The following is a 23,956-nucleotide window of genomic DNA, read 5'->3' as shown; positions in this document are numbered from 1 at the left end:
AAGGTCTTAATCGAGGAGCGAGAGGCCAATGATCTCTGAAACAAGATAGAAAGGGCAGAAACCTGACCATTAATAGTGCTGGGAGACAAATCTGTTCAGAACCAAACTGCAGAGAATCACCTAGGGTGAATGCCTAGAGACACACAAGGCAAAGTATGCCTTCCATGTCGGATTTGGAGCTTTGGTTATATGTGGGAAAAAAAACCCTCCCTCCAGTTCTCCACTTCCTCCTTTCTCTACTTCCCTTCTACTTCCTCCTTAAACTCCTCATCTTATGTAATAATGGGATGAGAAGGGGCTCTGGGGAGTTATATGTGGAAGATATTACATTACTGATGTACACATGGTGAAGAGCTGTTGAAAACGGCCCCCTTCCTGCAGTTCATATCCTTGGCAGTCCCACATTAACATATTTATATTCAAGATCATAGATTTTACATATTTTCATTCTGGTTAAAAATATACAGATGTTCTTTTTGTTATAGTTTCATATTATTTCACCCCCCCCCCCCCCCCAAACAAGCCTATTCTGGCCCTGGTCTAGCAAACATGCAGGGCTGGCAATAAAATCTGGGTAAAAATGTTTGTTGAAACGGGGGACACAATTGGAATTTGTTGGGCCTCCACATTTAGCGGGAGATCAGTCCCCACTAATTCCTCTGATACTGGAGCCTTGTTGTTTTTCAGGTTTCTAATCACTTTTCCTGTTTGTCTGATTATAATCATACTCATATCAACCTTGAGATTAGCTGCAGGGACACGTCAAAAGATACTTTGGTGTTGGCTGGCTTAAGGTCTATCTAAAATGATCAGCCCATCAAATATCTTCTTGTTCTTGGCTAATACAAATCCAATCATTCTTACTGTATGTTTTATCAGAGGATTTGAGTTACTTCTTGTTCGCGTTAGTTGACAAACAAGCAGTAGAGGGTTTATCGGTTGTTTTTGCTTGCGGCTTCTTGTGTTTCAGTACCTTTACATTCAAACCAATCTTTTTTGTCAGACTGGCAGATTTGTTTAAGTTTATTACTTAGACCTCAGTATTTGGCTGTCCTTTCTATTTTTCTGATTTTTAGCCTTGTCTTGGCATTTGACAATTTTTTTTAATCAATTAGAATCCAAGTCCTGTTTGTATACAGCATTCTTTTTGTGTTGCTCTGCAATGTCCAAGTTCCTTCTTTGTGCTATGCTTAACTGCTTGATTGAAGGAGTTAATTGTTTTCAGATTTCTTCAACTTCTCCATCACCTATGAATGGGCGTGCTGATGATGTTGCTTTTGTCTAAAACCAAGTTTGAGGGAGCATTATAGGAGGGGGTAATGGAACTCAGTATCTGCTCCACAGTACATCCTCACATCTATCAGTGCTAAGCGCCAATGTCTATTAATGCAAACATAGTCTATTTCATTGTTCAGGACTCCGTCAGGTGATCTTAAGGTCTTCTTGTGGATGGCCTCTTGTAGAAAGTGTGTATTTCCAATGCAAATTGTATTCATATTACAGAAAAGAAGTAGGGACTCCCCATTGTCATTCATTTGTTTAGCTGATCCATAGGCACCATCTATATCCTTCTAAACCTAGAGGTAGATGGCAGTTTTGTGAATTAAAATCACCAATGAGGAGTGTTACATCATAACTGAAGGTGTCTTCTAAGGTTCTTTGCAATAGATTATAAAAAGCTTCTTTCTCACTTTTGTCTGCATCTTTAATAGGTTTGTACAACCATTGTGTTAACCTGGGAGGGATAAAAGTGTCCGATTGTCATCCATTGGCAGGTTAACTGCTGTCTCGTCACTTGTATTCCCACAGATCAGCAGACATGTAGTTCCATAGCTTTGACATGCAAGGTTCTGCTGTTGCCTGGAAGATGTATTCAAGACTGGAAATACACCTGCTGTTGATTCAATCAACTACATGTCCAGTCCCAGCTCAGCCAGGTCACCTCCCTTGCTAGATAAGCTGGGGTAAATCCCTCAGGCATGGCCTGAGCAACTGCTAGTGTTTCTAGCCCCAGGATCTCCAGTGTTCCCATAAGTTTCCTAGTGTCTATGACTTTCTGAAAGATTCTAAGGTTCCTGCAGCTCTGGCCCTCTTGTTCCCAGTGACTTTGCAAGTGTCTTTTAAAGCCTTTTATTGTGATCTCTGTAGCTGATCAGCTCACTTGTAGTCCACTGAAAACTACAATCTGTCTGCCACGGTGGAAGATGGTACTTGTAGTTTACTAATTCACAGATCCCTGTGAATGAGTGGAGCTTTGCACAGCTGTGCTGATTTTAAATGTGCTCTTGGCTGTGGGGGAGAGGAACACCCACCAACTGTCATGGAGGGGAGGGTGTGCCCATGGGATGTGGGTACACCCTAAATACAGGTGTACCATGTTAGAAATTAATCTGATTCTCAGTTATTTTCAGAAACAACAGAAAAAATCATGTACATTTAATTTAACCTACAAGTATGATTTTGTGTTGTGGGAGCAGCTTGAGCAAAAGCACACAAAAACAAAGTATGTACCAACTCAAAGCTGATCATTTTTGTTATTTAAATTAAATGCCGTACAATGAGAAACTATTTTTTATTACTGTTTTATCATCATAAAAACATTCTGCACAGAGAATAGAAAAGTGAAATCTGTAAAATGTCTGTGTCGATTAATTAAAGAAAGCTGGCCATTACATGAAAGGTAGTTATAAGGAAAAGTAGCCCTACAAAGCTACACAGGAAGAGGATATTTAAATTAGGCAAGACCCTTTTATTGCAACGTCTCTGCATCCCACCAGTCTCCTTAAATCAAGTAAAGACCTTTAGGAAATAACTAAATCTGGAGTATAAAAATAGATAAGCTAAAAGTGCACTGATCTGTTTTTTTTCTCCCACAGAAAGTCTGCACTAAATGTGGAATTGAAACTGTTGGCAGCCTGAAGCGACCCACATGGCTCTGTAAAATCTGTAGCGAGAAGAGAGAGGTAAATTGAGTGTTCGCCTTATGTTTTGTACACCGTTTGTTTCATCCCATAACAAACAAAAAATGCTTTTCTATTAACTTTATTACAGCATGTACTTGATCGTAAAAAGAAATGCCAAGGCTTGTAACCGGAAAATCATATTTTGTTATCCCTGTAAAATTGAGAATTTTATCAAACTATCAGAACAGTAAAAAGAAATAGTATGCACAGCTGTGCTTAACCCCTTGATCTCCAGAAGATTTACCCCCTTCATGACCAGGCCATTTTTTGGGATACGTGTTACTTTAACTGACAGCTGCTTGGTCCTGCGACTCCGTACACAAATAGAGCTTTCTTTCGGTGGTACTTGATCACCTCTGTGGTTTTTATTTTTTGCGCTGTAAACCATTTTGAAAAAAAAATATTTTTTACTTTCTGCTATAAGACATATCCAATAAAAAATGTAAATAATTAAATATCTTCATCAGTTTAGGCCAATATGTATTCTGCTAGATATTGTTTGGTAAAAAAATAAATAAATACCCATAAACAAATATTGATTGGTTTGCACAAAAGTTATAGCATCTACAAACTATGAGATATTTTCATTTATTTAAAAAAAATATCACTTTTATTAGTAATATTAGTAATTCATAATTTTATCAGCAACTTAAAGCAGGGCTGCAATATTGCGGCGGACAAATCAGACCCCTAACTGACACTTTTGATGCTTTTTGGGGACCAGGGACACAAACAAATATGCACTGTCACTGTACTAATGACACTGGCTGGGAAGAGGTTAACATCAGGGGTGATCAAAGTGTTAACTGTGTGCCTAGCCTGTGCTTTTTCACTGTGTTGGAGGTGCTTTGGCTCGGGGAAGGCATTGATCCATGTTCCTGCTTTGCAGGAAAACAAGATCAATACCTCCCTTCTGACAGATCAGCAATCTGCCTTGTTTATATAGGCATAAACAAGAAAGAGTGGCGCCTCTAAGTGTAGAAGTTTAAAAACATTTTAATAGTAAACAGGGGGAGGCACCAGAGGAGCTGTCAGGATGAGTCACCCAGCCCTAAACTTTTCTTTGTCTGAACTCTGACCCAGATTCCATAGCACAGGCTTGGCTCTGAGCTAAACTAAGATTTACCTACTCTAAACTCCAACTCATCCTACACTACTTCTAGTACACACTAGAGGATGCCACACATGATTGGATGATGGAAGTCATCAGATATTCTGCTCCTTTACTAAGCTCTGGTGCAACAGAGCTTAGTAAACAGTCTATTTGCCTAAATCGACCCCTTTGAGTCCGGTATAGATTTTTAAGGGAGACCTTAAACAAAAAAAAGTGTACGAGAACCCCTAAAAATCCATACCAGACCCTTAATCCGAGCATGCAGCTTGGCTGGCCAAGCAAGGGAGGGAACAAGCTTGTGGCCTGTACGAACCATACCAGGCTATATGTCCTCAACATGGATGGGGGGTTCCACCCATGTGATTGAGCATGACCTACTCATTCACAAAAAAAGTAGAAAAATAGACACCAAAACATTTGACAAGTTCTTTATTAAAACAATTAAAAATGCCCAAAGAAGTTGGTCATAAATCGTCAATCTCAATGTTTGCCACCGCCGACTCCCTGAAAGAAACGCACAATGACCCAAGCTGTCATCAGCTATATAAAAGGAAGAGGTAGCAGTAGTGGTAAAATATGTCTCTAAGCTACTATTTCCAGTCAGAATTATTACAGCAGATAGTGTAACCAATGTGTGTTTCTGATAAAGCATGCAGTGGCAGCTATTGTTTGTATAGGGTTAACTATCACCAGTGATTATCACTCTGTGTGCTGGCACTTGGGTTGTCCCACAAGATGGAAAATCTCTGTGCAGGCTGAGGCTGGGAGTGCCATTATCACATATTGATGGCAGCAGTGGATTTTGGGGCTTCTGCTTTCACAGGGCTGACATAGAGATGTGAACTGTACTTTCATTGCCATAAGTAAGAACAATCATGATACATTTTATTTTGGGATTCATGTTGAACACCTTTTTCTGTATCTTCTTAATTAAAAAAAAAAAAAAAAAAATCATTTTATTTGTTTTAACTTCTTAAATCAGATCCCCGGTCAAAATGATAAGATAAAAAAATGAATAGCTCATCAAAGGATAAAATATTAAAACAAGCATTTGATGCAATATTCAACATCAAAAAATAGATTTTCCAAAGCAGTACTTTCCTTCTGCCACTAGATGTCCTCAGTATGATAGCAAGCAATATTCAACCCACTACATCTCAGCACAAGTAATTCTGACCCACCCAAGCCTCTTACTGGACAATGAAAGGAGAAGCAGCACAGCGATTAACTCCTCTCTATATCGCTTTGCTTTCTCTTCCTATCAGCATGCTTCTTGTCAGGCTCGCCCACCCATTAACAAAGCACCTCTGCTAACAAATAACTAAAAAAAATCCAGATGCCCGTCCTAAAGATCCAAATCTCTGGTCCAAAAATTTCCATCCTGCTCCTATGAATTTGACATTTTTTTGGTCACTGCAGTTTTAAAATGAATATTGATTTGACCCCACTAACTAGTAGAAAATCAAATGAAAGTTCTAAAAACAAAGATTTTTGAACTAATTTCTACTGGTGTTTGGTCAGCTAAGATAATTACTGTATGAACCGATCACAAATCCTGCTAAATGATTATATAAAAGAAAATATTCATAAGCAAGGTATTTGTTTTCTGTGTAGAGTAAATATAGCTATAAAGAATGTATAACACATATAGACTTTATTGTGCCAATCTGATTGGCATCAAATATATATGCAGAATCTGTTCTAAAATTAGCACTATGCAAAGTGTCTTAGTCCATTTCCCTAATAGACAACAAAAAATAGCATATTAATTTAAAGGCAAGCATTTAGATCTAAAATGCCCGAGAGCATCATCTGAGCATGAATTAGTATGTTGAAATGAGAAGCTTGGGAAATACATTTAAATGGAGATGAGTTCTTCATATATATGGAGATGTATAACTAATGGTGTGTTCATAATGAATTACGACTGCTTCATGGTAGAGACATTACTGATATCTAATTTTATAAGTAATGCACAGGCTGACAGTTTATCAGTATATAATTGCCAGTTTGAACTTAAGGGTTATGAATTCTTCTAGATGAATGTGTACAATAGAGCAACATCTATTTGATGCATTGCTAGAATAATACTGGCCTGTTATAGCTGGAAGACTCTATTTTATGAGCAAAGTTTGTACTGTAATCATGTAGAGGTCAACAGCACAGCTGAGCTTTTGAAGAATTTATAGGTTTGATTCTGCTTACAATGCTCTGTAGAATACAAGTTATTTTTTGGGCTAAACCTTTGTGTTAGCATCGATACTGTTGCTTTACTTTGGATAACTTGTATCTTTTCTACTGCCATGTAAGTCAAATTACTAGAGGTCCTTGCGCAACATCAAGGAAGCTGCTGTCCCCTGGAGTCTTATTGCCTACATCCCCTCAAAGGTACCACTTGAGTCAAAAAACATGGAGGTTGATTTACTAAAACTGGAGAGTGTACTGTACCTCCTGATCCACTATTATTTGACTTAAATTGAATCCAATCTATTTATGAAACCTTTAGGCGCAAGCGCCGCTGTAGGCAATAGCCATTTGGCGCAATTGTTGCCGCTTTCCTATAAGTGATGTGTCAACTGTATTCCTGATGTAATGTTTATTCTACCAATAAAAACATTTTGAACTCTAAAACTGGAGAGTGCACAATCTGACGTAGCACTGCATAGAAACCAATTGGCTTCTAGGTTTTATTTGGCGCAGCTTATTTGAACACGCTGAAGTTAGACGTTGATTGGCTACCATGCACAGCTGCACCAGATTTTGCATTGTGCAGTTTTAGTAATTCACCCCCATACTCTGCATTATTGTGGTAGATGTTCTTCGGCAGAGGTCAACGGTCAAAATGCAGTGGGGGAGCAAAAGGGGGGAAAACATGACGATTATTTCCAGGGTAGTGCCCATCAAAGAGCTTAAAGCCTAACTTGTGTGTATTGACCTAAAATGTATGTACCTGAAAGCAAGCTGCATTTGCCTATCAACACAAACCCAAAGCAACACTCTCATGCTTTATATCTATTGAATGACATAATAGGTGGGTAGGAAAAGCTGGTAGCAGAAACGTATTGGATTTTCCTTGACCCTTATATGAGTGTAAGGTTTTGACAGTTGAGTTAAATAAATATATACACAACTTTGAGCAGTGAGATGGCCTGGGCAGCCAGTTTTTATTTTGAACTAGATTGTGGAGCTCTTTGGCAATTACGTCTGGAGGAAAGGAGATTTAAAGTAGCGTTCCACCCTGAAAATGTTTTTTCCATAATCAGACTCCTTTAAACCTATAAAGAAACATTTGGAGGAATTTTTTTTTTTATACTTACCAGAAATGCCCTGTTGCTATGTAGCCCTCCTAATCTGCCACTTCATGGTCTGCGGAGCTCCTCATCACTTCCTCCCTCTGCCTGTGCTCCTGAGAAATGTGAGTTGTCATTTCCCAGGAGCCTATAGGCAGTACTGTGAGCAAAAACTGTTTTATTTCCCAACTGGAAATGACACGATTTAAGGTGGTGCCTATAACAACGGGGCAGGACCTTCCTCAGTCGCCGCCTGTTATGGACCGTTGTTATGGCAACTTTAGAAACAATCCGCACTATGGCTGCCGGTGAATCACGCATTTGTGAGATTGAAAGGTGCATGCACCTCTCTAATGCTTATCCTGGAAGAGTGATCGATTGGGCTTCACATGCCCACAATCATGATGGCAACGGCCAGAACATGAGGTACAAACTTGTGAGTATAAACTATATATTTTCTCAACATCCACTATTAAACTTTTATAATTTTCTTTATGTAATAATGCATTATGCTCGGATTAATTAAAAAAAAAAAAAAAAAAATGTAGCGGAACTCCGCTTTAATCTGCAAATGCAGAAAGGTTTCTTCACAGTAGGAGCTGTGAGAATGTGGAATAGACTCCCTCAAGAAGTGGTTCTGGCCAGCTCAGTAGATTGCTTTAAAAAAGGCCTGGATTATTTCCTAAATGTACATAATATAACTGGGTACTAACATTTATAGGTAAAGTTGATGCAGGGAAGTTGATGCATCCGATTGCCTCTCTGGGATCAGGAAGGAATTTTTTCCCCTGCTGTAGCAAATTGGATCGTGCTTTTTTTTTTTTGTAACCTTTATTTAACAAAACATTTTTTTACAGTTTTTGTTCAACATTTACAAATTCATATATTGTTTATTTAGCGTATTTGGATTACAATCTATTATCCTATTCATATCTTTAATCAATCCCTATGCCTTAATGTCCTCTATTTACCTATTATCGGATTTTATCTCTTACTAAGTCCAAATCCCTCTTTATAACTTATATCCATTTGCCCATATTCATCTAACATCTCACACTTACAGACCCCAGTCACACTGATACACTCACTGTTCCCATATATACAAAAAGAAAAAAAAATATGATAGGGGAGTTTCCCCCCTTTTTTTCACTCCCCCTTCCCCATCATCCCCACTCTCCCCTCCCTCCTATATCCCTGTTTGGGACCGAGTCCTATATCTCTCTCCACGAAGACTGGGAGATGGCAGATTTGGAAATACTCTCCTATGTTGTTATCATCTGTTTTTTTTGTCCTTTTTCAATCGCCATCCTCTCCTCCAGGGAACACATCTCGACCATCTCACACTCCCATTCCTCTACAGAAGGTGTTGCTCTGCTTTTCCATTACCTGACTATGATATTTCGTGCTGCTGTTAAGAAGTATTTTAGGATACCCTTATATTTTTTATTGATCCTTGTATCATTGACAGTACTGATATTAATATGTCCAGCTGTATTAGTATTCCTGTCACGGCCAGGTATATTGTATATATTTTTTCCCAAAATATCTGAACACCTAAACAATAGTAACAGATATGTGATATTGTATCTCTTGCCCCATGACATCTCCAGCATATATCATCATTGACTGAACTTATTTTGTGCATATCTATTGGGCATCTATACCATCTAGCTAATATTTTATAATCTCTTTCTTGATGTCTATTAGATATTGATAATTTATGTGTTAGCATTATTGCTTTTTCCCATTTCCCTCTGGGGATATTAATTCCCAGTTCTTCCTCCCATTTTTTTTATATATGTTAGCTCCTTCACATTACTTTTAGAGATTAGGTATTTATATACATTAGATAAAATTATGTGTTGGTTTCTGTTCTTTTAAGAACATTATTTAAAGATCTGTCAGTGGCCTGTCCAATACAACCTCTTTCGTTGGAGAGAATGCATTTTTGGAGCTGTCGATATTGTAGCCATTTGCTTTTGTATTCAATGCCCAGGGTATCTAGTGATAATTTTTTTTTTATCTATTTTGTGTGGATCATTAAAACAGTCGACACATCTGAGATGGCTGTGAAAAGGCTATTTTTTTTGTATTCATAAGGTAACCAAATTTTTAGCTAACAGTGCTTTAAATGAGGAATATATGTATTTACATTTAGTTGGAGAACCTCAAATTTATACTGTGCAAAGTTTAGAGATGAACAAAAATATAATTTGTACTTTGGAAAATATTTTTTGAAAGCCTGCAAGAAATAAGTCAGATTCTCTATATTGTAAAAATAGAAACAACTTGACAGATAACCACCTTTTTGTCAAGGCTGCCAACAATTACTGTCATCTCTTCGTTATAATTATATAGCCCTGAGACAGTCACTTGTCAAATGCATGGCCAAAATGCTGGTTTCTCACTGCACAATCAGATCTCTGTGAAAAGTTTACATTTCTAATCAGAAATCATTCTACAAAATAGTTTATCTTTTTTGAGAGTTTTTAATAAGATGCCAGCACACCAAAGAAATGGGTACAAATCCTAAATCCTGACAATTATCTTGCAACTGATCATCAGCCTGCCTGGAGCTGTGCTGCTGTACTGCTATCTGAGAGCTGTGGCGAAAGATAGAAGGTGAATTTTTTTATAAATTATACACATATTTAAAGTTATAATTGCAGTTTCCCAAATACTTGACAAACCTTTGTTAAAAGCTCCTGAATACCTAAAGTGGTTCTTCTCTCTAAAGAACAAATAAACAAGAAAAAGTCAACATCTAAAAATACTGTAGCAGCTGACTTTTAATAAAAGGACACTTACCTATCCAAAGATCCAGTGCTGTCCTTAACCGTTCTAGGTGCAACTTTCGCTCAGATAGCCTAGGTGATCCAAAAGGGAGTGGGAGTGAGTACCTGTTAAAACTTGGTACTCGGTTCCCTCCAAAAAAAAAAATATCAGATGTAGTGGGGAAGAGGACTTAAAATGGAACTTCCCATTTGGTTGAAGTTACTCTTTAAAAAGTACTTGCACAGTACAATAGATCACCAACACAGAGACACAGAATGCACTAGGACAATGACAATAGGGACCTGGCTACATTGAACTAGCAGGCAGAATTCCTTTTATTATTTACAGTAATGTGTTACTAGTTACTAAGAGTCATTATCTGTAGGTGACTGTTGGCTGACCTGGAAGCCCTTCTATCCCAGGCCACAACCTACGTTAGCTATGCAGAAATCTGACCATAATGGTTGCACTTTGGTAATGGTAGGGTGAACACAAGCTGAATTGCCTCTAATGCACACACCTGAGGCCACCTGCCCTTTATCAACTGGCATGGAGTATCTGAAAAATAAATTCTTGTAGGCTGGGCAGTGATGCACAGAGTAAACATGGCATAATTAAAAGTTTGAAAAATTTGAAAATTTTTTGAATATCAGTGAGCTTTTGTTATTGCAGTGTTTACTTTAAAATACCGTACATTTAAATATTACTTTCACACTTTAGCTATATTTCCATGTTTCTGTTACTATTAAACATACATTTGTGGATTAAGCACTAGTAGGAGCTCTTGTTGGTGCAACACAACTACTTAATCGTCTTTCTTAATGACTGCAATTAAATATTCGTAGTATTGTTTTGGGTGATTATGTAGATTTGTAAAAAGAAGCAGTAAAGTAAAACTGTTATGCAGCTCTGCAAAGTAGAAATCAGAGCCTGTATATGTAAAGTGTACCAATGTCTTCCCTCATGTACAATGCATCTGGAAAGCATTCACAGCGCTTTGCAAATCTTTCCAAATTCATATAAAAAAATAAAAAAATATCCCATGTACATAAGTATTTACAGCCTTTGCTTAATACTTTTTTGAAGCACCTTTGGCACTAATTACAGCCTCAAGTCTTTTTGAGTATGATGCTACAAGCTTGGCTAACCTATTTTTGGGCAGTTTCTTCCATTCTTCTTTGCATGACCTCTCAAACTCCATCAGGACATTCACAAAGTTGTTCTATAGCCACTCCTTAGTTATCTTGGTTGTGTGCATAGGGTCATTGTCCTGTTGGAAGATATACATTCCCTCATTCTGAGGTCCAGAGCGCTATGGAGCTGGTTTCCATCAAGAATGTCTCTGTACATTGCTGCATTCACCTACCCTTGATCCTGGCTAGTCTCCCAGTTTCTGCCGCTGAAAAACATCCCCACAGCGTGATGCTGCCACCACCATGCTTCACTCTAGGGATGGTATTGGCAAGGCAATGAGCAGTGCCTGGTTTCCTCCAGACTCAATGATTGATAAAACAAAGATTAAACTCTTTGGCCTGAATGGCAGACTAGAGAATTATTTTTTCTCGTGCTCAGAGAGTTCTTCAGGTGCTTGTGCCAAACTCCGGGCAGGCTGTCATGTGTCTTTTTCTGAGAAGTGGCTTCCATCTGGCCACTTTACTATACAGGCCTGATTGGTGGAGTGCTACAGAGATGGTTGCTCTTCTGAAAGGTTCTCTCTCCACAGAGAAACTCTGAAGTTCTGTCAGAACAACCATCGGGTTCTTGGTCACCTCCCTGACTGAGGCCATTTCCCACCGATTGATCAGTTTGGCCTGGCAGCCAGTTCTAGGAAGAGCCTGGTGGTTCCAAACTTACTCCATTTACGGATGATGGAGTCCTATGTGCTCATTGGGACCTTCAATGCTGCAGAAAGTTGTGTAACCTTCCTCAGATCTGTGCCTGGATAAAATCCTGTCTCAAAGGTCTACAGACAATTCTTTGGACTTCATGGCTTGGTTTGTGCTCTGACATGCACTTGTTAACTGTAGGACCATATATAGACAGGTGTGTGCCTTTTTAAATCATGTCCAATCAACTGAATTTACCACAGGTGGACTCCAATCAAGTTGTGGAAACGTGTTTGTAAAAGCATCTCAAACAGGATGACCTGAGCTAAGTTTTAAGTGTCATGGCAAAGGCTGTGACTACTTATGTACGATTTTTTTACATTTTTTTATTTTTAAGATTTTAAACAAACTTCTTTCATGTTTGTTTGTAGAATTTTGAGTAAAATTATGAATTTAATCCATTATGGAATTAAGCTGTAACATAACAAATATGAAAAAATTGAAGCGCTGTGAATACTTTCACCTGTAAGTATGTATAAAACTGTCAGGGCCGTCTTTAAGGCAGGGCAAAAGGGGCAGCTGCCCTGGGCCCTGTCATTGTTTTGGGGTCCAAAGCAGCTGCCTCATACTTGCCAACTATCCCAGTTTAAATTCCCTTGTCCTTTGAAATTTTAGTCCTGTGCTGTGTCTTGATATCTCATTGTGAAGTGCTGATACTAATGCTGCCCAGGTCTGCCTTATTGTTATGTACAGAGGGCTCACCTGCAGACCCTGTGTTTACATGTAAATAGACAGAAAATTTTTGCACAGGGTCCAATCAATATTAAAGACGGCCCTGAAAACTGTAGGTATGTATAAAAAAAATATATGCATAGTAATACATTAACATAAATGTTTACAGTCTCCTGAACTTTTTCACACTGTTATCTAAAGAAAAAAAAAGGAATAGTGTATATAAAAAGACAACCAGTAAAAGGCTATATAAAGACTAAGTTATTAAATCTGTTTCTTGAATCTGATGCTCTTTAGATTAGAATTAACAAGCTAAAAATAAACGTCTGTGTATAAAGTCAATCTGAATTAATCACATTTACACATAATTACATAGGTACTTTACTAGTAATAAATACACAGATCAGTCAATATATACAGTACAACCTTGGTTTGAGAGTAACTTGGTTTGGGAGTGTTTTGCAAGACAAGCAAAATGTTTTAATAAATTTTGACTTGATATAGAAGCGATGTCTTGATATAAGAGTAGCGTCATGTCACAACTGAGTATAAAAGACAAGAGAGGCACCTCTAAGTGTAGCAATATGGTTACATTATTGAAGGTACAACATTTAGCAACTCACATGGTTGATGATTAAAAGAGGCACATCTAAGTATCCAGGCATCCAGGGTAAAGCTGTCCGCATAGAACATCTATTGAAGTCGTCCTGTCAACACTGTGCTCCACAAGCACTTCAAGCCTGTACTGCAGGGCGGTCTTCCCGGTCACAATTGCAAACCGACAGCGGTGAGAGCTGGCGTTGGAGGACAGTCTAGGTGGACAGCTTTACCCCGGATATCTGCATACTTAGATGTACCTCTTTTAATCATCAACCATGTGAGTTGCTAAATGTTGTACCCTCATTAAATGTAACAATATTGCTGCACTTAGAGGCGCCTCTCTTCTCTTTTATACTCTGTAACTCCTGCTGGATTTTTCTTCTAATCCCTTAGTGGAGGCTGCCATTTGTGGATGGATATTTTATGGTTACACAACCTATCACATTGCTATAATCTTTTTTTTGTTGTTGTAGGCATTAAAACCGAAGCATTTGAGGTAATCCCACCATGTATTTGTCTATGAGATAGTAATCATAAGTTCCATTCTGATTTAAAAAAAATAATGATTTTTATTTTCCCTGCTGTGTAACAAATAACCTCACTGAGTTTGCAATTATTAAATGCTGCTGTACCGTTTCACCGGAGCTGAGAAGTTGAATTTTCCTGTTCTACAAAAATTTTGTTTACCTAGAGTCATTTTCTAACAAAGCAACCGTGAAGTAACAGAAATCATGCTGTTAGCCAGATAGTCTTTTTTTTTTTTTTTTTTTCTGCACCTGTAAATTTTCCTGAAGCAATACGAGCGAATATAATTCCATAAATATACAGCTATGTGCATTATGTTTTGTCTTCATTCATTATTTAAATGAAACACCTACTAATTATTGAAGTTTTCACTGCTGCGCTTTTGTCCAAATTGGTTTCCACAGTAACTGGGGCTAGTTTTTGGATGCATGGTGTAAGGGGGAAAATTCTTCTGTGCCCTGGGAAAATAGAATATGCATCTTAACTGCTGTATTCAGACGTTCCACTGTTATTTGCTCTAGTTTTTAGCCATGCATGTGCAGTGGTCTGTATGTTATTTCAGAGGTGGATAAGTACCCCACAGCTCAACATTCACACACTAACTAAATATCATGTTCCCCGTTCATAATATATTATTTCTTGCAGAAATATTCCTGTGAGTTTTTTTTTTTAAGTGTATGTAAACCCTAACAACAAGCTTATTTGCTCCCTTTTAGTCTCTTACATTGAAAGTGTACTTTGAATACGTTTTTAAAAAAAATACCTGTTGCTCCTGCCATACTGTGTGTATGGTAGTGAACATTTTTTCCCTGGGCATTCCCCAGACCTTGTTGTTACCTGTTGTTTAGCCTTCCAAAGCCACTTACTGCGATAGCCAGCTATAGATGAGGGCGGTGGGCAAGTTCTTGATAACACGGTAGTGTTTGCATTGGTCCAGCAGTGCACCAACACCTTTGCTGCCATTGTGCTCTTGCTGGGTGTTTGGTGTGTTCCTGTACCTTTAAGGAGGGGTGTCTCCCCTTCAGTCCACCTGCCCTCATCTAACCATCAGAATGCATGTGCCTCCACTGCGGGGACACCATATTAGTGTTAGGACCACAGATACCGGGGTGCCTTGACGTGGCTCTGTGGCTCACGCATGCGTTTGCAAATGCGTGCGGACTAAACCCCTGTTTTTAACGCATACTGTTAGACAGGTTAATTTGGTTGTCTGCGAGCTGGTGGTAAGTAGGCTTTGGTTTTTCCCTGGGCATTCCCCAGACCTTGTTGTTACCTGAACATTTTGAGAACCCTTGGGTAGCAGGGACTTAAAAGGAATTGTAAACGATCACCTTGTAAAGAAACCCATTCTGTTTAAAATAGAAATGAAAGAAAAAACATTTTTGAATAGATATAAAAATACATTATAAATACTTAATTTTTTTTCCTTTCCTTTTCATTTTTTTTCAATAAATGATCACATTCCTTCTTTTCTCAGCTGCATAAGAGCTGGGGGGGGGGGAAGCAGCAGCACACTGAGGTTCCCAGTGAATGACAGTGCAGCTAGGGCTCATTGATCATTGGAGGAGATCAGGCTAAGTTCATAGCCTATCTAGAGACCTAACCACAGTGTGCCCTACTGCGTAGTGTGGTCAGTTTTTAATAGAAAAGCAGAGAGACTTGCAGAGGCACTGGCTATTTTACATAGAGAAAGCAATAAAAGGAGAACCAGATACTTTCTCATACAAGTACATGGTACAGCAGGCACATATCAGGAATATAAAATGTTAGGGTAACAAATGCTTTAATGAGTTACATTCAGAGGCATAACTGCAGACCCCATACAAAATGTTGATAAAGCCACCCCTATGTAGGATACCTTACCTCAGCTGCAATGATACATGTCGTTCATCTCAAAGCATTCCTAAATTATGACAGGTTCTTATTCCTAGGATATGCTATTGAGACAAAAAGTGATAGGACATCTTTAAAGCCGAGACATACTGCAACAGAACAGTTTTTTAAATGTACAAGAGTTAGGATAATATTACTATAAGGCAGGCATGTCCAAAGTTCGGCCCACGGACCAATCACGGTCTAATTTTGAACTGCCCGCCTGGTTATCTAAACATATATATCTTTTGTGGCCCCCGACAATCTCCCAGCACTGGGGCCACAAAAGATATATAGGCTCAGTCTGGCTGCCTCAGAGATTGGATGTGGTATGAGTGCCCTGCACACAGGAGTGTCTCCTATTTACACGGCAGCCTGTGTAATACGAAGTCCCGTCTCCACCATTGGACGAGTGTTCTGTCCATCAAAGGAGGCGGGACTTTCTCTTAAAGAGGCCGTTGTGTAAACAGGAGATTCTCCTGTAGGATATCTTTGGTGCTCGGTCTGCCCCCTCCATGTCCCCTCCAAGGTTGCACTGATGGCAATGGGGGGTGCATTCCTGGCTAATGGTGGGTGCATTCCTCTCTAATGGTGGGTGCATTCCTGGCTAATGGTGGGTGCATTCCTGGCAATAGTGAGTAAAATCCTGGCAATGGTGGGTGCTTTGCTGGCAATGGTGTGTGCATTCCTGGCAATATTAAGTGAAATCCTGGCAATGGTGGTTGCATTCCTGGCAATGGTGGTTGCATTCCTGGCGATGGTGAGTGAATTCCTGACAATGGTGGATGAATTCCTGGCAATGGTGGGTGAAGTCCTGGCAATGGCGGGTGCATGCCTGGCAATGGCGGGTGCATTCCTGGCAAGGGTGGGTGCTGAATTTTTAGAAATGGTAGGCGCTGCATTCCTGGAAACTGGGGGTCTGCAGATGGACACTGACCCTTATTTTGCTTCACAGTTCTTTATTTAAAATTGTAAGATTTTTTCCTGAAACTTCCCTCTTAAAGTGAAGGTGCGTGCTATTCGCCATTAAATACGGTATATCCAGATAACATGCCCGAGATCATCTCTTTACTCACACACAGCCACAAAGGCAAGAGAATTCTTGTTGGGCAGTGTATTAGTGCTTGAACAAACACACTTAGACCGAATTTTAATGGTTCAAAGAATGTCAGGCAAAATGGTCGGCCCTCACGCCTGTTCACTTCATCAAATCTGGCCCTCTTTGAAAAAAGTTTGGACACCCCTGCTAAAAGGATTTGGGGATGGGGGCTGGACCCTGGTCTGAAGTTCATGAAGTTCAAAAACCAGTGCGGCTCTTCTGCTTGATTCTGAGCATGCGTGGACTTTTGTGCATTGGAATTGTGTACACACATTCGGAATTTCCGACAACAAAAATTGGAGAATCTGCTCTCAAACATTTGTTGGCAGAAATTTCAACAGAAAGTGTCCGATGAAGCATATACACGGTTGGAATTTCTGACAACAGTCTCACATCGAACATTTCCCGGCGGAAAATCCGACCGTTTATACGGCCCATCAGCGTGACTGCCAATTGCCAGTAATTGAGAACACTGACTTAACCACTTTAGCTCTCCTGAAAATTCTTCCCCGTTTACTCTGCAGGATCAGAGTTGGTTGTATTCCAGTGATTCTCGTAGCACTGGCGGAGATAAACTGTGGTACTCTGACCTGAACATATTTCTTGCATACATTCCTTGGGCTCGTTTAGTAGGATGACCAGATGTCCCCGGTTTCTGGGGACAGTCCTTGGACTGAGGACACTATCCCCGGAGCCAGCCTGTACCCGTTATTTTTCTCCGGATTGCAGGGACGGTGGCAGGTGCAGGGCAAAATTAAAGTGGGTGCTGAGGCAGGGGGGGAGTGCCGAAGCCAGTGGCATACCAATGGGGCGGGGCGGTGCGGTCCACCCCAGGTGCCACACACTGGGGAGTGTCAGGATGGCATCGCCAGCTGTTACAGCTTTAATTTTGAATTGCCGGGCGCCTACCATTGCACAAAGTCCTGCCTCCTGGTTTGGCTTCTTTGATAGAGAGCACACTTGTCCAATGCTGGGACATGTGCTGTCTATCATAGGTAGGAGCCGATCCAGGAGGCAGGACTTGTGTGACGACAGGCACCCAGCAATTTAAAATTAAAACTGTCACAGCAGGCAATGCTGGTCGGCTCTCCTCTTCCTCTCCTCTCTCTGATCCCCTGTACTGATGAGTCTGCATTGATGGGCACTGGTCAGGCTGCATTGATGGGCACTGGTCAGGCTGCATTGCTGGGCACTGGTCAGGCTGCATTGCTGGGCACTGGTGTGGTGGCATAGATATGCACAGCTGAGCCCTGCATTCTCTATGTAGCGCATTCCTGAGCCCTGCATATGTAATGCACTCCTGAACTCTGCACTCTGTTTTTTTCTCTACCTTATCGTCATAACATTTGGTAGTTCTATCTCAAATAATTCTAAGAAATATCTTTTTTTTTTTGGACGAAATGTGAGAAATATCGTATATATCATACAATTATTCCAAAAACACATACTGCATATATAATCTGAGGAAAATATGCTTATATAATAGTTTACCATTTGCCAATAAAATAAAATATGTTCCTGGATTTCATTTAAAAAAATCTGGTCACCTTACCTTTTAGATCATGTAGATTTCCTGATTTGCCACCATGCTTCACAATTTCTGGTTTTAATGGCATTGCTGTTGAAGCTCAGGTCTTGAAGGGCAGAGGTCTCTCTGATTCGGTGATTCTTAGCCCTTGTACACACGATCGGAGATTCCGACAACCAAATCCGTCGGATTTTGTCCGAAACTGTTGCATACACACAGTCGGACAAAGTTGTCGGAAAATCCGATCGCTCAGAACATGATGGCGCTATTTCGTTACGACGGGACTACGTTCAGGCTAGTAGCCAATAGCTTTGATGTAGGAATTTGATCTGAGCATGCGTGGCACTTTGTCCGATCGGAATTCTCTACACATGATCGGAGTATGTCTGATCGGAGCATTTTGTCGGAAAATATTTCCGGCAAGTTGGAAAATTTGGTCTGACGGATATTCCAACGGAAACAGTCCGATGCAGACCACACACAGTCGGAATATCTGACAAAACGCTCCGATCGGACACATTCCGTCGGAATCTCCGATCGTGTGTACAAGGGCTTACACTATTAAAAAACAAAGAAGTCTACCTCTTGCAAGGTCTGTTGTTGCATATGAAATGCTTATTTTGCCTGGTATGAGGAAAGAAAGTTTCACCCCAGGAAAGACTCTGTGGGAAGAATTATCATCTTTCTGCAGTTAGGCTTGGATCAACGTTTAGGCCTGAGTACCATCAACGTCACAGGTTCTCCTGTACAACCTCTTGTGACTTTGTGGGGTTTGAATATGGTTTAATAGGCTCTTTAAAGCCCTCCTATTGACCATTTTAGGGATATTCCTTTTATCAATCCTCATTAACGAGGTTACCCGTGATGAAGTCACGGCCGATCACAGATGGTCACACCCCGATTGTGCACGGCGCATGCGCGCAATCGTGGGCGCGCTGCGCGTGCACGTCGGTGGCGGCGTGTTCCCCGGGAACACTGCTCGTCACCGACGCTGGTAAACAGCCATTGGCCGGCTGTTTACCCACGTGATCGGCTGTGATCCTTTCACAGCTGATCACTAAAATGTAAACAAACCGCGGTAACGAGATGTTACCGGGTTCTCCTCCTCACACACCGATCGTGTGTAAGGAGGAGATTGCGGTAACATCTCGTTACCGCCAACAGTTCACACCAAGTACACTGATTGCCCCCCCCCCCCAATAAAGAGGATCTGTCACCACCCCTCATAGTACCTGTCAATCACAGTCCATCAGAGTACCTGTAACAGTCCATCAGAGTATTTGAGTACCTGTCACAGTCCATCAGAGTATTTGAGTACCTGTCACAGTCCATCAGAGTACCCGAGTACCTGTCCCAGTTCATCAGAGTACCCGAGTACCTGTCACAGCCCATCAGAGTACACGAGTACCTGTCACAGCCCATCAGGGTACCTGAGTACCTGTCACGGTCCATCAGGGTACCCGAGTACCTGTCACGGTCCATCAGAGTACCTGAGTACCTGTCACGGTCCATCAGAGTACCCGAGTCCCTGTCACGGTCCATCAGGGTACCTAAGTCCCTGTCACGGTCCATCAGGGTACCTGAGTACCTGTCACGGTCCATCAGAGTACCTGAGTACCTGTCACGGTCCATCAGGGTACCTGAGTACCTGTCACGGTCCATCAGGGTACCTGAGTACCTGTCACGGTCCATCAGGGTACCTGAGTACCTGTCACGGTCCATCAGGGTACCTGAGTACCTGTCACGGTCCATCAGGGTACCTGAGTACCTGTCACGGTCCATCAGGGTACCCGAGTACCTGTCACGGTCCATCAGGGTACCCGAGTACCTGTCACGGTCCATCAGGGTACCCGAGTACCTGTCACGGTCCATCAGGGTACCCGAGTACCTGTCACGGTCCATCAGGGTACCCGAATACCTGTCACAGCCCATCAAAGTACCCGAGTAGCTGTCCCAGCCCATCAGAGTACCCGAGTACCTGTCACGGTCCATCAGAGTACCTGAGTACCTGTCACGGTCCATCAGAGTACCCGAGTCCCTGTCACGGTCCATCAGGGTACCTAAGTCCCTGTCACGGTCCATCAGGGTACCTGAGTACCTGTCACGGTCCATCAGGGTACCTGAGTACCTGTCACGGTCCATCAGGGTACCCGAGTACCTGTCACGGTCCATCAGGGTACCCGAGTACCTGTCACGGTCCATCAGGGTACCCAAGTAACTGTCACGGTCCATCAGGGTACCCGAGTACCTGTCACGGTCCATCAGGGTACCCGAGTACCTGTCACGGTCCATCAGGTTACCCGAGTACCTGTCACGGTCCATCAGGGTACCCGAGTACCTGTCACGGTCCATCAGGGTACCCGAATACCTGTCACAGCCCATCAAAGTACCCGAGTAGCTGTCCCAGCCCATCAGAGTGCCTGAGTACCTGTCCCAGCCCATCAGAGTACCCGAGTACCTGTCATGGCCCATCAGAGTACCCGAGTAGCTGTCCCAGCCCATCAGAGTACCCGAGTACCTGTCACGGCCCATCAAAGTACCCGAGTAGCTGTCACAGTTCATCCAAGTACCCGAGTAGCTGTCACAGCCCATCCGAGTACCCGAGAACCTGTCACGGTTCATCCGAGTACCCGAGTACCTGTCACAGCCCATCTGAGTACCCGAGTACCTGTCCCAGTCCATCTGAGTACCCGAGTACCTATCCCATCCATCTGAGTACCCGAGTACCTGTCCCAGTCCATCTGAGTACCCGAGTACCTGTGCCAGTCCATCTGAGTACCCGAGTACCTGTCACAGTTCATCTGAGTACCTGTCACCAGGCCATCAGAGTACCCGAGTACCTGTCACCAGGTCATCAGAGTACCCGAGTACCTGTCACCAGGCCATCAGAGTACCCGAGTACCTGTCACCAGGCCATCAGAGTACCAGAGTACCTATATTCAGCCCATCAGAGTACCCGAGTACCTATATTCAGCCCATCAGAGTACCCGAGTACCTATTTCCAGCCCATGTCTCATAGAATATACGTTGGGGTGTTTGCTTTCCAAAATGGGGTCATTTTGTGGGTAATTTCACTGTCCTGGTGGTCCAGGACCTTCAAAAGTGTGATAGGTAGGAATGAAATGAGATGTGTCATTTATGCTCCTAGAACGCCTGAACGTACTACTTCAATGTTCGGCCTCTCTATGTGACCACGCTGTGGAAAAGTCCTACACATGTGGTATCGCCATACTCGGGAAGAGTAGCAGAATGTATTTTGGGGTGTAATTTTTGCTATATACATGCTATGTGTTAGATATATCTTATAAATTGGCAATTTTGTGTAAAAAAAAAAATGCGTTTTAATTTTTTTCCACATATTCCAAAAACTTCTGGAAAAAAAATTAACCGTTCAAAAGACTCATTATGCCTCACAGATTATATGTTGGGGTGTTTGCTTTCCAAAATGGGGTCATTTTATGGGAAATTCCATTGTCCTGGTACTCCAGGGCTTTCAAAAGTGTAATAGGTGGTTGAGAAATGAGATGCGTAATTTTTGCTCTTAGAACGTCTGAAGGTACTACATCGATGTTGGTGCTCTGTATGTGACCAGGCTGTGTAAAAGTCTCACACATGTGGTATCGCTATACTCGGGAAGAGTAGCAGAATGTATTTTGGGGTGTAATTTGTTGTATGCATATGCTGTGTGTGAGAAATAACCGAAGTGATCAATTTTCGGTGATTGGCACCATAGTTTGTAGACTCTATAACTTTCACAAGGACCAAATAATATATACTAATGTGGGTTATTTTTACCAAAGATAGGTAGCAGTATAAATTTTGGCCAAAATTTATGAAGAAAAATTACTAATTAGCAAAAATTTATGACAGAAACAAAGAAAAAGGCAATTTTTTCACAAAATTTACGTTTTATTTTATTTATAGCACAAAAAAAAAAAACCCTAGTGATTAAATACCACTAAAAGAAAGCTCTATTTGTGTGGAAAAAAGGACGCAAGTTTCATATGGGTACAGTGTTGGATGACTGAGTAATTGTCATCCAAACTGTGAGAGCGCTGAAAGCAGAAAATTGGTCTGGTCAGGAAGGGGGTGTAACTGCACTGTAATGATGTGGTTAAAGTAAGTTAAAGTGGAGTTCCACCTAAAAGTGGAACTTCTGCTCATTTGCTTCCTCCCCCCCCCCTCTGGTGCCATAATTGCCACCTTTCAAAGGGGGGGTAGTGGACCTGTCTTTGACCGGTATCCTGTTCCCACTTCTGGGAGTGGGAGCATGACATCACCATGGAGCTCCCTCCTCCTTCCCCTGTTGCCAGGCCAGTAGAAAGAGAGGATCAGGGCCTTGTGCATGCACAGTAGGGTTCCCGGCATGAAGCCCTAAGGCTACACTGCCAGGTTCCCTTACCTACAATGGTGCCAACAGCTGATGGAAACATCAACTGTGATGCTGACATTGCTGGACTCCAGGACAAGTAAGTGTCCTATTATTAAAAGGCAGCAGCTGCAGTATGGGTACCTCTGCTTTAAGAATTCCTGTTTTTTTTTTTTTTAAGTGAAGAAAGAGTTCAGCTTCCCCATCACTGAAGAAAGTAAGGGGAAATGCTTCCAATGAAGACACAGTACAGTGGAAACGTGTGTGTGTGTGTATGTGTGTATATATATATGTATATATGTGTGTGTATGTGTATGTATGTATGTATATATATATATATATATATATATATATATATATATATATATAATGTGTGCGTGTGTGTGTGTATGTATATATATATATATATAATATTCTGTGCTGTGGTAGAGTATCACTGGGAAAGGAAATGATGGGAAACCTCCCTAAGAAACAGCAACAAGCAACAAAAATGTTGACGGGTCTTAGCGTTCTTTTCTCCTTAAAAGTTTGGCGTAAGGCCTATCTGCATTTGGTGTTATTTAGTATTATCAAGTGGAAGTCGAGGAAAATGTAAGATGCAGTTCACTTTGTATAAAATTAAATTGATTCAATGTATTTCAAAGTACTGCTTTTATATTGCCTAAACTTTCTCTTGCTTTTATCTTCCTGCAATATTCAAACAGAGACTGAGATTTATGTGGCGTCAAGTGCACTTTTTAATGCTGCCAGTTTATCATGTGTTCAGGCACTGGAAGATTTTCTGGGGCAGCATACAGGAGGGGGGGAGCAGAGTGAGGGCTTTGAAGTATGTTCATGTTACTGTACTATCCATTCAGCAGGCTAGGGGTGGCATAGTGACTTCCAAAACATTTTATTCCTACACTCAGCCATCAGATGGGTGTTGCACAATCAGAGGGAAAATGACAAAGATAGCCATCACCAACCTAGCTCCCCCTCTTAGAAACTCAGTGTGGTGGGGTATGTAAAACACTAGAATGATCAGATGTACATTGTACTAATATTCTGGCAGGTAAAACCGTTCACATAATTCAATATGTACAATATTTAGCTGTTTGGCCGAAGTTCCACTTAAATGTTGAGCAGCATCTGAGCTTACACCCATCACCAATATCCATTAACCTTAGCTGTTGCGTTTCACACTTTTTCTTCAATCACTTTATTCACACAGAGCTTTGATTTTTTTTTTTCCCACTTCAAAGCTCAAGACTGAACTAGGATGAA

General features: G+C 41.2%; 1 protein-coding gene across 8 annotated transcripts in view; it reads left to right on the top strand.

Moving 5' to 3' along the window:
• RPH3AL (rabphilin 3A like (without C2 domains)) overlaps positions 1-23,956 on the top strand; it is a 296,941-nt gene that overhangs the window by 133,025 nt on the left and 139,960 nt on the right. For all 8 annotated transcript variants that reach the window (XM_077482240.1, XM_077482244.1, XM_077482239.1 and 5 more), the window contains one exon: positions 2,877-2,963. In XM_077482240.1, the coding sequence (XP_077338366.1) occupies positions 2,877-2,963 (87 nt within the window). The remainder of the gene's footprint in view (positions 1-2,876; positions 2,964-23,956) is intronic.

Source organism: Lithobates pipiens, unplaced genomic scaffold, assembly GCF_037356315.1.
Source record: "Lithobates pipiens isolate NorthernLeopardFrog02 unplaced genomic scaffold, aLitPip1_a1.2 Scaffold_16, whole genome shotgun sequence".
Taxonomy (NCBI): domain Eukaryota; kingdom Metazoa; phylum Chordata; class Amphibia; order Anura; family Ranidae; genus Lithobates; species Lithobates pipiens.
This window is presented reverse-complemented; position numbering and strand designations above follow the sequence as displayed.